Source organism: Trichosurus vulpecula, chromosome 6 (genome assembly GCF_011100635.1).
Source record: "Trichosurus vulpecula isolate mTriVul1 chromosome 6, mTriVul1.pri, whole genome shotgun sequence".
NCBI lineage: Eukaryota > Metazoa > Chordata > Mammalia > Diprotodontia > Phalangeridae > Trichosurus > Trichosurus vulpecula.
The window spans coordinates 260207556-260223265 of NC_050578.1; the positions used below are offsets into that span (position 1 = coordinate 260207556).

Genomic DNA, 15710 nt, shown 5'->3' on the forward strand with positions numbered 1-15710 from the left:
AAGCTTATGTTCATTGCTTCCTTTATCCATCTCATCCTTTGCTCTCCCCCTTTCCTTTTTCCCTCAATTTATCCAAACATGAGAGTCTTTTCCAATGAGTCTTGATTTCTCATTAGGTGGCCTTAAGCTTCAGTATTTGTCCTTCCAGTGAACAGTCTGAATTAATTTCTTGAAGTATTTACTGATTTGATCTCCTTGCTGTGCAAAGGATTCCCAACATTCTTCCTTAGCCTGCAATTTGAAAATCGATTCTCCAGGCAGCCCTCAGCTGCCTCTCACACACTATACACACTATCACACACAACTCTGACAATCATATATTTATACTGGACAAACCATAGCATTGGCTATAGGGACCTTTTCGTCAAGGTAATGTCTCTACTTTTTAACATGCTGTTCAGATTTGACATAGCTCTCCTTCCAAAGAGCCACTGTCTTACTTTCATGGTTGTGGTCACTGTTTGAAGTAATTTTTAACTATAAAATCGGACACTTCTTCCATTTCTTCTTCTCCTTGCCAAGAAATGATTGCCCCAATTGGTATGATCTTAATTTTTTAATGTTAAGCTTCCAATCAGCTTTACACTTTCCTCTTATACCCTCATCAAGAGGCTTCTTAATTCTTCATCATTCTCTGCCAGCAAAGTGGTATCATCTGCATATCTGAGATTGTTGGTATTTCTCACAGAAACCTTAATTCCAGCTTTTGATTCATCAACCATGATATTTCACATGATATACTTTGCATGTAAGTTTAATAAATAAGGTGACAATATACAGACTTTCCCCGTCTTCGGCTAATCAGTTCTTTCATATTCATTTCTTACTGTTGCTTCTTAGCTCATACAGGTTCCTCAGGAAACAAATAAGATGATGAGGTACTCTTATCTCTTTGAGGACTGGACACATTTTGTTGCGATCCACATAGTCAAATGCTTTATTCTAGTCAATTAATTAGAAAGGGATGTTTTTGTGAATCCCACAATTTCTCTATAATCCAATGAGTTTTGAACCTTATGTCTTGGGTAAACCTGCACATATCGCTCATAGTTTAATTGAACTATGCACGCCCTTCTGCCACAACATGGCAATGAACTGGAAGGGTCAAGTTCACTAAGGAGACTAAATTTCAAAGTTTACAGTGGATATTATTTCTAGAAAAAGAAGTAATGTTGATCATCTTAATAGGACTCTCCATCTTGGTGGCCAGTTGTGTGGATGCTGGTTTAAAAAATACCACGGGGGAAAGGGAAAGAGTTTCTGTTTTTAGGCACATATAAATGTCTCGACCTGAAAGAGTAACCACTTTTCAGTGTGTATTCACTTATTATTTACTTTCCAAGGTAACAGTGGTCCTTGCTTGAATTGTTCATATATAATGTACCTATTGTTGAAGAAAAAATCCTTCTTATTTAAAGGAATCTTGATTATGGCCTCTGGAAGCCCTAGTGGAATGGGCTAGATGGTCTCCAATTTTCCCTTCTACTTCCCAAATCTTTGGTTTTGTGGTACTGTATGTGTTTGGCATGATATGGGTGTAGCATGTGAGTCTTTCATTACTTGGATAAAGCAACAGAATTCCCAAGGCTCCCAAGACTCACTACTAATCAGTACAAAGGGGCTGATTGCTTGAAAAGACATGGACAGAAAGGTAGGGGCATAGAACATCCATGGCCTAAGTACTCGAGAAAAAGATATATAAATAGTAAGGACAGAGCAAGCTGTGTTGAAGAAGAAAAAGGTGCTCACCAGCAACAGAATGGCTTTCGTGGCACTGATCTCAGGGGAGACTCTGGGGGAAAGGCTGGTGCTATGAATATGCTGGACTTGCTGGTGGTGTCGGTACAGGAGAAACACCATGTATCCACTGGTAACAGCCATTAAAACTACAAAGACAGAATCATAAAAAGACTTCCAGATTTGAAATTTTAGTGAATCCGTGATATATGTGCTAACAGTGCAAAACCCTGATGGTTGTCTGCCTTTAATCTTTGTGCTATTCTGTCTTAGACCAGTTCTGTACACAAGAAGAGGAACATCCATTATGAGATTGAGGACGCAACAGAAAACACAGCAGGGAATGATGCCCTTTGGGGCTTTAACTTTGAGGCCTACCCACTTTGGGCTGTTGGGGCTGATGGCAATGGCCTGGAAGCTACTAAGGAGGCATGTGCTGCAGAGAGAAAGGCCTTGGAATACTCTCTGTAGATAACCGATGATTTTACACTCAGCATCATTCAGAAGAATATTGGCCTCCCAAGAAAATACTACTCTGGGGATTCCCCTGCAAAGAAGATAAATGGCATTAGCAAAGGACAGTTGGATAAGAATAAAGTTTATGCGTCTGGGCCTCTTCTGAGTAATAAAATGAAAAGAGTAATGGTAAATGAGGAAAAAGTTCCCTAGGACTCCAATTAGCATCTGCACCAGGTAGATAATTCCCATGAATTCATCATTGAAAGTCATTCCTTAGATGATTTGCTTAGTAGAACTGCTCTCCAATCCAATGCCACCTGAGGAGGAAAAAATGGAATTCTGACTATCTAAGCCTAAGCTTTCTGATGAGATTTTATAATTTCCTTATTTTTCCAATAGGAAGCAGAAGTTCTTCCCAGTTAAAATGGGTCAAAGCCATTTTAGGAAATACTTTCCTTCTAGACCTTCTGGGAAGTGAGTGGTCCAAAGTGATGTCCCCTGTGTTGTAGCTCATTCAGAAACTTGTAGCATCAAGGAGGCTGAATCTCCTAAATGCTAACTGGCTCTCAATTTCACACAGTTAATAAGTGTTGGGGAAAGAACTGAAAAGGGAACCTCTCAATCCAAACCCAGTTCCCTTTCTTCTGTGTTTTATGCTTTTAGCTTTGGATAAGGTCCTGGGGATGAGGTTGGAAGAAGATACAGTGGAGCTAAGTCCTTTATATCAGGGAACCTGATCCATTATGAGAGGCATATTGATAGAGATATAAAATTAAATTTCAAATAGTGCATGAGGTGATCTGTCTCCTCTGTTGACAGAGTATTGAAGACATTGCCAAACAAGGAATTCCCCTCTTGCTTGCCACTTTTTCTCCTACATTCTCTTATGTGTTTGTATATGTGTGTATGGGGGAAAATGTTACACATATGCATAACACACATGTATACCATATATATGTTATACACACATATGTACACTTATGTATCTTTATTGTACACATATGTATTATATGTACACACACATACACAGCCACTAGACAACTACTGAGATCTTAGACTATATTCAAAGAGCAGTATTGTCCAGGACCAGGAAATTTAGAGGCCCAATATATTCTTCCCTGGTCAGACCACAGCTTGAGTATTGTATCAATTTCTGTGGCCAGTTTTGGAATGACATTGATATCCTTGAGAGCATGTAAAGGAGGGAAGTAGCATGTTGAAAGGGCTAGGGAGCATGGTACAAGGGACAATGACAGCTGTAGAGGCAATAAGATGCAGTAGTGATTGATGGTTCTGCAGTCAGAGAAGTGGGTTCAAACCGATCTCTGAAAATTATTGCCTATTCATCCTTGGAGAAGTCATTTAGACTCAACATGTGGCAAGGTTCTATTAGAACTTCATTCCCAAAGCTCATTGGTTGAAGACTTTCTTCTCAGGGAAGGTGCTGAATACCCTAACTTGAGTGAGCCCTGGGGCTGAGTGTGTAAGAGAGAGAAAGAGCTTTCCAGGCTCGTACAGACCTTCTTTAAGCTCAAGAATCTTCTTTGAGTTCTCTTCAAGTTTCAATTCACTTCAGGGTTTGGGAACTTCTGGCTTCTAACTTAGAGAGCGAAGATTGATGAGACCAACTTCATTTCAGGCTGCTGAAAAAAACGACTCTGGGAAGAGATGAGAGGAGTTGGCATGCTCCATCATCTCCCTCTCCCTCACTTGCTACTCTAGAGACTTTGGGCAACCTCCTCTTGGGTGTGATCTAGGACTAGCTCTTGGTCAAAGTGAGTTACCTCATTCCCAATGGGAGTGCTCCTTCACACCGTATTGGCTCTTATACATTCTCTCATGCAACCTTCTATGATTTCTGTTTTATTACTAATTTAGACATACGCCTTTTCTGTGCCAAATGTTATATGTGTGTTCCTTTTTAAAATGGTATTTAGAGAACAGGGCCAAACCTTGAATATAGAGCTTCTTTCCCCCAAACAATGAAATAGTGATTAGAAGTTAGCTTCCACAAGGTCACATCTCATAGACTAGGGGTGGGAAACCTGCTGCCTTGAGTCCTCATGTGGCCTTCTAGGTCCTTGGGTGTATCCTTTGAACTGAGTCCAAGTTTTAGAGAATACTTCCTTTCATTAAGTGGATTTGTTTTGTGAGGTTTGGATTCAGTCCAAAGGTCACACTTGAGTACCTAGATTGAGCAAAGACATATAATTTTAGTTCAATATTCATTATCTCTGAAAAGATCAGAGTGGTGTCTAAGACACGACTTTCTTCTAGGAATTTGAGTCTCCTCCAGAGAAATATGGGGAGAAGAAAAACTAGAAATGTCTCTTCTTCTTTCCTTTGAGCCACGTAATGACACCCTCATGCTATGTGTTGGGGACAGGTCCTCACTACTTATGGGTCTTGCTACACGTGAGCCATAATATGATACAGACAGGATAGACCAGTTTTGCGGTAAAAGGGACAAATTGAGGATTAATGGATAAAGAATATATGAAAATCAGACTGTGGAGGAGGGTGGGCATAGGAATCTTGCCATACCTGTGAAGGTGTTCTGGTCTATAATGGTGATTTAATGGTTACTGCTTTGGTTTGTCTTTATTGTAGTTTTAGATTGTTAAATAACTAATAGCAACATTAACATTCCCAATAATAATACTTGTATAGCACTTTAAACCTTATAAAACATTTTATACATATTATGTAATTAAAGTCTGAGGAAAATCTTGACAACTAGGTGTGATAATATCCCTTTTAGAGATGAGGACACTGAGCCTGAGAGAGGTTAAATGATGACTAATACAATACTGCTAGTAGGTGTTGCAGGCAGTTTCTATCTCATCCCTTCTTGTATCTAAGTCCAGCACCCTGTTGGCTAGTGCCTGCCCAGTGTGCTATCCAACAGATTTGTTCATTTCATCACACATTTCATCCCATTTTCACTTACTTCTTCCCTCTTTTCACAATGAGATGGCTAGGTCTTTTGGATAGAAACAACCATCTTAGTATGTTCCATAATGCTTTGCATATGGCAGGCACAGAAAACTATTAAGACTCAGCTAAATTTCCAACAAACCCTTCAGATATAGGAATGGTGCTCATTACCCTCAATTTCCTAGGGAGACTTCTACAACCCTCTGGAATGTAGAATTAAAGGGCCCCTGCTATCTTCCTTTTTTATTGTTTTGTTTTGTCTGATTCTTTCTGTCCAGAGGGTTCTCTTGGCAAAGATACTGGAGTAGTTTTCCCTTTCCTTCTACAGTGTGTCCCCATTGTAGAGATGAGGAACTGGCACAAATAAAGGTTAAGTGACTTGTCCAGAGTCATACATCTAGTAAGTATCAGAGGCCAAATTTGTGTTTATGTCTCCCTGACTCCAGGCTAGTTCTCTTTCCACTGCACCATCCAGCTTACACATCTTCCTTATTTGCAGATAATATTTTTCCCCTGCTTCCTTGCTTCCCACTAAAGTTAGAATGTGATGCAGACTTCTAGTTTTTGGATGCTCCTTTTTTGTCTGTAAAAATGATATGTCTGCCCCCATTCAAGGTTCTTTGGCTTCCTGAGAAGCTAAACTCCCATTTTACTGTTAACTGCTATTCTTACCAATAAATTGAATGTGCTCTGAACTTTGTGTCTCAGTTTACCTTGATTTAGGTTTTAAAAGAGGGAAAATTTTCTAAACTTTAAAATGATAGGTCAATGTATTCTTAGAAAATAATTAATCTATATTTCTAGGTACTTACATAGGAATGACATTTTATGTCTCCTTTTATTCAGCTTTTTGGTGTTTAGTAATTTTCAGTCATGTACAACTCTTTGTGACCCCTTTTAAGGTTTTCTTTGCAAATATACTGGAGTGTTTTGCCATTTCCTTTTCCAGATCCTTTTACAGAAACTAAGGCAAACAGGGTTAAATTACATGCCCAGAGTCACAGAACTAGGTAGTGTATTAGGCTGGATTTGAACTCAGGTCCACCTGACCTGAAGACTAGGACTCTATTCATTGTGTTACCTAGCTACCAATGCTTTTATCATTATACATATATATGCATATATATATATATATACACTCATATATTATCTATGCATATATGTATGTATATACACAATATATACATATGCCTTGCATGTTTCTTATTCTTTTACTCTGTTTACAATTATATAAATAAACTGTTGTATGTATGTGTGTGTATGTATCTCTCCTTTTACCCTCTGCCTAGGTTGTCAAGTCAGTGATTGGGGGTTGAACTGAACATCAGCTTTGATTTTGCTTTTAACATCAAACCTGATGACCAGGCTGGGCACCCCTTACTGCAAAGACCAAATTGTAAAACATGAGAAGCCAGTGAATCTTACCAAAGACTAGGCATCAAATAACTGGGAGCAGGGAGGAAAGAGAAAGAAAAGACAGAGAAGATTGGAATGATGGCTAAGAAATACTGCTGTCAAAGCAAGTTGGAGGTTCATATAGCAGTATAGCATTAACATTGAACAACCACATAGTGAAATGTTGGAAAAAGCTCTGCTACTTATTATCTGCATGACCTCCAGCATCTCTCTGTCTCTCTCTCTGGCAATCAGGTTTAAGTGACATGTCCAGGCTCCCACAGAAACAAAACCCTAAATGCGTGCCTCAAGATACTGATCTGCAAACCGAGGAAGTCAGAGTGAATGAGGCCCCTTTCAGCTCTAATCTTAGAACTCTTGGGGAGAGAACAGACCAAGTCCAGTCATATAAAAAATATTTTCACAACTACCTGTTTTTCAATGGGAACTGAGCTCATTGCCCACATTTTCTCATAGTACAAAAACCAATATTTGGTATAAGAGACATTGTAGCCTAGGAAGGAGCTGAAGGCAAAACCTTGAAAGGCAGAAACTGTTCTAAATTATGTTAGTCACCTCCTCTCACCTTTTCAAATGTTTGTTAGATAGAACTGAAGGAGTCCTTCTCATCAGCCTAGGCTCCTACCAGCCCCCAACATACCTTCGCCTCAACATCCATGGTTTCCTTAGGCTGTGGCTAGCCCCTGAATTTCTTGGTATACTGATGGGACAAAATAATTAAGAGGCAGTATTCCATGCACTTGAACCTTTCCTTACTTCCATGCTACAACCTAGTTTTAGCTTAAAGCAGGGGATGGAGGGAGGGAGGAAGGAAAAGAAAAAAAGAAAGAGGGAGGGAGAGAGAGACAGTGAGACAGAGACACAGAGAGTGATAGCGACAGAGAGACAAAATCAGAGAGACAGAAAGACAGAGACAGATGGATACAGATACACACACAGAGACCCAGTGACAGAGAGAGACACAGACAGAAACAGAAATAGAGAGAAACAGAGAGCCAGACAGAAAAAAGAGAGACAGAGAAGAAGAGACACACAGACACAGAAAGATGGACAGAAACAAAGTGTCAAAGAGGGTTACACAGAGATAGAGTGAATTAGAGACTGAGAAAGTCAGAGACACAGAGATAGAGGGACATACAGAGACAGAGAGACAGAAATAAAGAGAGTGAGGGGATGGGGCAACATTATATGAACCTCCATAACAGGCAATATGTCCCTTGTCATTCTGAAGGATAACACCATCCCTACATCAACATATTCCACAAGAACTCTGCTTTATCTCCAGCACCCAAATACTCAGGGATATTACTTACTAGAAAAGCCTCATTAATAATCAATATCAATCTCTGAGACTAAGAAATAGTTACTCACCAAGTCTGTTTCTGCTACAAGAAGAACAAGTGGGGAATCAATGTATGTATGTACACAGGAGGCAGAAATGGGGCTCCAGATATGGGCAGAGATATGTATGAGCTCATCTCCTCCAAGACCTATCATTTTCCTGTCATCTGCAGGAATAGAGACACTGTGTGCATGGGGAATGTGGGGTGTGTCTGAACAATCAGGAAACTTTGGTCTCAGGTGCAAATCCCCATCAAAATGACTATTGATTAATTCAAAATTCCATAGGAGCACTTGTTAGCATCAGAGAAAGAAACTTTTCCTGTATCTCTTGAGAGGTGAGGATAAGTCAAAGTCTTGGGGAGGGCAAGTCAGGAATTCTTGAGAGCTGATGGTTAAAGAGGGCCCCTGTGCATATAACCTGAGGATTCTACTGAACTATTCTATCCTTTAATTCCATTTCCTTGAATTCAATACAATCAGCATTTATTAAGCACCTACTAGGTGCCAAGCACAGGAGAAGGAAATGACAAAACTCTCCAGCATCTTTGCAAAAAACAAACAAACAAAAACCCATAGATAATATTGGCATGTCATGGTCTGTGGAGTCAAATAAAAGTCAGACATGTCTTGAACAATGGAACAATGTCCTAGGCACTATGCTGAGTGCTGGGGATGCAAACAAGAAGAACAGACAGTTCCTCCCTTCAAGGAGATAACAATCTGATGGACACAAAAAGGACTCACAAAATGAAGCTATAAAATTAGAAGAGAGGCTATGCCTATGAAGAGGTATACTATTCTGTGGAGTGAACCCACCTAGATCTGCTGATGAAAAATGATGGTACATGAATTGTTGTTTTTTATTGTTGTCCAGTTTTGTCCACCACTTCAAGACTCCATTTTGGGGTTTTCTTGGCAGCTTTGCTGAGGTGTTTTGCCATTTCTTTCTCCAGCTCATTTTGTAGATAAGGAAGCAGAGGCAAACAGTGTGAAGTGATTTGGCCAGAATCACACAATTAGGAAGTGTCCTTGGCCAGATTTGAAGTCAGGTCCTCCTGACTCCAGGGCCAGCACTCTATCCACTGTGCTACTTGCCTACCCTAAGGACACATTGGCAACAATACGAATACTATAAATACTATCAGGCACTACATTTTTGTGAGGAAATGTCCTAAAAGAGTGTAATTAGAACAGTGTGGACTCTTGACAGCAGTTCAGAAGACAGAATTTTAAAGGAAATAAGGATTCTTATTCTGAAGAAAAGAAAATTTAGAAGGTGCTCAGTAGTGATTTTCCAGTATTTAAAGACAATCATGTTGGGGGCAGAGCCAAGATGGTGGCTGGAAAACAGGGACCTGCTTAAGCTCTCCCCAAAATCCCTCCAAGTACATGTCAAAATGGCCCTGAACAAATTCTAGAGCTGCAGAACCCATAAAATAACAGAGGAAGCAGATCTCCAGGCCAAGAAGGCCTGAATGGTCACTGGAAAGGGTCTATCTCACCGTGCTTGGAGTGGAGCACAGCCCAGTGTGGGCCACACCAGGACATACCAGGAGATGAGGAGATTGGGCAGAGCAGGCTGTAGGGCGATGAATCACTGAGCTGTAGCAGTTACCAGACCTCTTAATCCAGAAATGCTAAAGACAACTTAGCAAGTCTGTGGGACAACTGCTGGATTTGGGTGAGAAAAGTGCATGGTGTGGCCACAGCCCTGGGGTGGCAGAGGTGCCATGGTGGAGGTGGTGTGGGGGCAGTGGCAGCAGCAGCAGCACGAAGCTCCTGAGGCTGCTTCCAGAGCTTCAGCTGTAATTGATTCCAGCCCCAGGCCTGAACTGAAGGATCAGAGAAGGATTGCAGTGAGCACTTTGCTGGCACAGAGGCAGGGTTCTCTTGCTTTGCTCTGCTTCAATGTGGGTCAATGTCCTGGTTGGTGGTTCTTGGGGGAGGATGAGCTTTGGTGTGGTACAGCTTGCTGTGTAGAAGTAACTCTGAAAACAGCAGTGCAAGAACCCTTAAGCTTGGGACAAAGCACTCACCATTCTGAGGGCAGTCATAACTTGGCAAAAAGCTCAAGGATCAAGTAGTTGGCTGGGAAGATGAGCAAGCAGCAAAAGACTCAGACTATGGAATTTTTTTGGTGACAAAGAAGATCAAACTGTACAGCCAGAAGAAGTCAATAAAGTCAAAGAGCCCCCATTGAAAGCCTCCAAGAAAAATAGGAATTGGTCTCAGGCCATGGAAGAGCTCTAAAAGGATTTGGAAAAGCAAGTAAGAGAAGTAGAGGAAAATTTGGGAAAAGAAATGAAATGGATGCAAGAAAATCATGAAAAACAAGTTGCTGACTTGCTAAAGGAGACCCCCAAAATACTGAAGGAAATAACACCTTAAAAATAGACTCATAGAAATAGCAAGAGAACTCCAAAAAGCCAATGAGGAGAAGAATGCCTTAAAAGGCACATTTAGCCAAATTGAAAAGGAGGTCAAAAATACCACTGAAGAATATACTGCCTTAAAAATTAGAATGGAGCAAGTCGAAGCTAGTGACTTTATGAGAAATCAAGAAATTATAAAACAGAAGCAAAAGAATGAAAAAATGGAAGGCTGTGAAATATCTCATTGGAAAAACCACTGACCTGGAAAATAGATCCAGGCGTGATAACTTAAACATTTTTTTACTACCTGAAAGCCATGATCAAAAAACGATCCTAAATATCATCTTTCAAGAAATTATCAAGGAGAACTGCCCTAATATTCTAGAATCCCAGAGGGTAAAATAGAAATTGAAAGACTCCACTGATCACCTCTTGAAAAAGATCCCTAAAAGAAAATTCCTAGAATTATTGTAGCCAAATTCCAGAGTTCCTAGGTCAAGGAGAAAATATTTCAAGTAATCAGAAAGAAACAGTTTGCGTATTGTGGAAACACAACCAGGATAACACAAGATCTAACAGCTTCTACCTTAAGGGATAGAAGAACTTGGAATATGACATTCTGGAAGTTGAAAGAGCTAGGATTAAAACCAAGAATCACCTACCCAGCAAAACTGCGTATAATATTTCCGGGCAAAATATGGATTTTCAATAAAATAGAGGATTTGAAACTTTCTCCATGAAAATTCAAGAGCTGAAAAGAAAATTTGACTTTCCAATACAAGAATCAAGAGAAGCATGAAAAGGGAAGCAAGAAAGAGAAATCATAAGGAACTTATGAAAGTTGAATTGTTTTGTTTACATTTCTACATGGAAAGATGATATTTTTAACTCATGAAACCTTTCTAAGTATTAGGGTAGTTGAAGGGAATATACATATACAAAGACAAAGGGCACAGGGTGAGTTGAACATGAAGGGAAGATATCTAAAAATAAATAAATAGATAAATAAATAAATATAATTAAGGGGTGAGAGAGGAATATATTGGGAGAAGGAGAAAGGGGGAGATAGAATGGGATAAATTATCTCACATGAAAATGGCAAGAAAAAACAGTTGTATCTGAAAGGAAGAGGGTGCAGGTGAAAGGGAGCGAGTGAATCTGGCTATCTTTGGATTTGACCTAAGGAGGGAATAATACACACACTCAATTTAGTATCTTATCCTACAGGAAAGTAGAGGGGAAGGGGATAAGAGAGGGGGGATGACGGAAAGGATGGCAGAGAAAGGGAGGAGGTAATCAAAAGTAAACAGTTTTGAAAAGGGATAGGGTCAAGAGTAGAAATTGAATAAAGGGGAACAGGATGGGACGGAGGGAAATATAGTCTTTCACCACATGACTGTTATGGAAGTGTTTTGCACAATGATACATGTGTGGCCTATGTTGAATTGCTTACCTTCTCAAGGAGGGTGGGTGGGGAGGTGTGTTGGTAATCAAAATGGCCTCCTTAGCACTTAGTTTAACAAGTGCCCTTGAAGAGTTTGGCCTTTGTTTCCTTTGATTAATTCAGTGTCTTTGATTGAGTCTTACTAGGTGCTAAACCCCAGGCCCAAACCCCTATTAGGTGTAAAACCTTAGTGGGTGTGGATTAGCAACTAAGGTGGGGCCCAAGGTGGGGCTAACTCCAGGGAAGGCCTAGTTTACAGGTCTGGGAGAGCAGAGGCTTTTAGACCACGTGGGTTTAAGTCCCCCTCTCTGTCATGATTCTAGGTCACATGGGTGAGTCACATGTGTGACTCACCCCTGACGCTGAAAAAGACATAAAAACCAGGGGTTGGCTGTTTGTTCTTTGGAGCTCACTCCTGCAGCAGTGGTGGCACTTCTGACTCTGGGCCAGCCCTTGTTCTGAAGTTCAGGGTACTGGCTTTTTCCCCTGAACTAAGTGAATGCTGTCTGTATGCTGGACTAAAGTAAACTTGTCAACCTCATCACCTTGCTTTCCTTAGTTAAGCAGATCAAAAGAACCTGTGCTGTTGGCAGCTTTCCAGGTGCTGGCTGTGGGTGGATCTTACACCCCCACAGAAGCTGCTAGCTGGATTGTTGAAACATATGGTCATAATTTTCTGTTGTTTGCTTATTTTCTGAGCCTATTATTTGACTTTTAACTCTTTGTTAAAGTAGGGCTCTACTTCCAGGGTAGAAGCCTACTATCCCAAGCTTCAGGGGTTTTGTGCAGCTGTTTTCAGAGAAATTTCTAGGAACCTGTAAATGTTCACTTCTTCCCAGGTGGTATGATTTAATGAGAGGTGTTTTCTACTTTCCTGGCCTGTGCTCTTGTTTGTGAGTGATCACAAGCACCTTTCTCTGCCCTGACACTAAGAGGCATGTTCCCCCTCCACTCTGGCCACAATCTCTGTAGTGCTAGTGCTCCTCATTGCCCTGGGATCTGCCATCTATGATTACAATCCAGATTCAAATACAGGCAAAGCAATAGAATCCTTCCTCAGTGCTATCAAAGAGAACCCTGCAACCCACTTCTGACCAGTGGTTTATCATCCTTACCGTCTGTGGTCTGATACCTGTGTAAGCAGACAGTGCTGCTATTGATTTAGTGGCTCCCAAGTCCTGCCTCTGGTTTGCTGTGGCCCAGTCTAACCTGACATGGCCTGTGGTCGATGGCATTCCTCTCTCACTCTAGTGCAGCAGACATTATGTGGAAACCTAAGTTGCCTTGGTCAGGAAAATTAATTCCATCTCTCTTTTTGTGTATTCTGCCACTCTAGAATTTGGGTAGAGTTATTATTTAAAGGTAGATGGAGGAATCTGGCAGAGAGCTGAGGGGAGTCCACGCCTTTACTGCAACATCTTGGCTCCTTCTTTCCAGCTATTGTCTAATTTGTAAGGAAACTGTGTCCCACAGGGAAAGAAACTTGGTGTAGAGAAAACAGAACAAAACAAAATCCCTTTGCATCTATAATAATCTTAATCCTGGATCTCATTATACCCAGCATACTGGGCAGGATAATCTCCAGTGATCACTCCAATTCACCTTTTCTTTGAGACTGACTTTTTATGTGTTTGAAGTGTTATTGTGGATAAGGGTGTCATAGATGAGTATTTCATTCTTTGGAGGAGACCACAGAGTATCTATGGGATACTGATGTCACTGCTGATCAACACAAAAGGACTGACTACTTGTAAAGAAATGTACAGAATCAATGCGATACTGTTTTGGACTTACACACTTTCTGCCCTTTATTATTAAATTTACCACTTTGTTTAGCAAAAGAACTCTTTTCAAGATGGTTTTGTAATAAAATCTTTGCCATGTCCAGGACTATAGATCTATGCCAGCGTTTGCCACTGACTGATGCAGAAGACATAAAGGAAATGCAAATTGTGAAGGAGACACTTTTACAATAAAGTTGTATGAATACATGACTTTTTAGCTGTCATTAGACTTCACAATCCAGATAAAATTTTGTCAGATTAGAATAGCTTGTGGTGAATGTTGGTACTTGATCATTATTTAAGAGCAATCTTAGAAAAATATTTCCAGAGTGAATATTTATGGATATGAAGGAGAATGTTCTTCCTAAGTAGAACTGTTTGAGCCTCTCCCTCTGGCCAATTCTTACTCTTATTTCATATTCCTTTTCTTCTTTTTTAAATTTGTTTTTTATTGACCTTTTTATTTATTATGTTTCTTCCTTGTCATTTGTACTCCCATGTAATAAACTTGTAAAATGCACTCTTTTGGAGGCAGCTATTTTTTAAAAAGCAAATACTGCGTGTGCCATGCTTACTTACTCATAGGTGGGTAGCAGGTATTCTGTTCCCACATAGTTGGTACCTACTTCAGGGAGGGAAGTCTGAGTGGTTGGATATCTTTCCCAAAGGTACAGAGCACTAGGAACATGTGAACTGCCCTTCAGAGTTAGAGAAACCATCATATGTCATCTGTCTTGTGGGTAGAAGCTCAAAACTTTCAGTTTCATAGATGAATTGTTGATTTTTTTGATTGTGAAGACACCCTCTCTCTCTCATCAAATCTTTCCTAGTATAGCATATATGATATCATATCCTGTTGTAAAATCATAAATAATATAAATCATTACATACCCTTTATGTTTAGTGACATCTGTACATGATTACTGTGCTTAATTACATAAAGGCTACTGTAGAACTTCTCACTGTTTCCATGTCCATTTCTTCTTTTCCCTAGCTTTTCCTACTTGGCTTTTTTTGGATACAATGCCAAATATCCACTCAAATTATGTTCTCCATCACCTTCATCCTATAAAATGGATGAGATTCCCTGTTCTTCTGCCATTCTTTTTTCCTGTTATTCTTCTGCCTGGGAAGAAGGTTGAATATAAAGTAACCATCATTCCAGTGTTTTCATCCCTCTTTAATATAAGTAATCCTGAGCAACAATCTTCATGGCATTATGACTTCCACTCAGATAACATTTATGCCCCTACCTTCACAACCACAGGTACATGTCTTTTGTTGTAAGACTTTTTCTCCTTTGAGAAGGCTTCACCAAGGTTCCAGGCAATGTAATAAAGGCCATGGTTGTGTGTAGACTTTTTAAATATCACACAGAAAGTACCTTAGTTGAACACATTCCCATCTTATAACATGTCCTCAAAGAACAGTTATCTCAGCTTTAAAGAGAAAGTTATACCTCTACAACCACAGCTGAGAAGCTACCCCCTCCATTCATGTTTTTAGCTCCAATGGTCAGATAACAAAAATACTCAAGTTTTTTAAATAGCAAGAGACATTTTACTCATAATCCTTATGATCAGTTTCCCACAAAGACAGGCAATATAAAAGTGAACATGGAAAGAGGCAGAGTTCACAAATGCAAGGGTACACTCTTTTGATGAGTGGAAGGGATAAGGGAGAAATAAAAGCATATAAGGGAAAAATAGGATGGAGAAAAAGACACAGCTTGTAAGCACAACTGTGAATGTGAATGGGATGGACTTTCCAATAAAACATAGGCAGATAGCAGAATGAATTCAAAAACATAATCCTACAATATGTTGTGTACAAAAAAAACATATTTGAAGCAGGGGATACATAAAGGGTAAAGGCAAAAGGCTGGAATAAAATACCTTCTGCTTCAGCTGTAGTAAAAAATGCAGAGTAAACAATCCAAATTTAAAACAAAGCAAAATCAAATATAGATCTAATTAAAAGAGATAAGTTAGGAAACTATATCCTGCTAAATGGCACCATAAGCTATGAAGCAGTATCATTACTTAACTTATATGCACCAAGTGGTATAGCATACTGATTCTTAGAGAAGAAGTTAAAGGAGTTATAGGAAGAAACAAGAGAGCAAAACTATAATACTGGGGTAACTCAACCTCTCTGTTTGCGAACTTGATAAATCTAACCTTAAAATAAACAGCAAAAAAAAGTTAAGGAGGTGAA

General features: G+C 39.8%; 1 protein-coding gene across 1 annotated transcript; it reads right to left on the reverse strand.

Moving 5' to 3' along the window:
• Positions 1–1482: 1482 nt before the first annotated feature.
• LOC118854982 (vomeronasal type-1 receptor 3-like) lies at positions 1483–2466 on the reverse strand. The gene has a single exon (XM_036765138.1). It carries the CDS (start codon positions 2464–2466, stop codon positions 1483–1485), a length of 984 nt encoding a protein of 327 aa, XP_036621033.1.
• Positions 2467–15710: the final 13244 nt, after the last annotated feature.

Excerpts from the sequence above, each read along its gene's own strand:
- LOC118854982 (XM_036765138.1), bottom strand. The coding sequence starts at position 2,466 with ATGACTTTCAATGATGAATTCATGGGAATTATCTACCTGGTGCAGATG.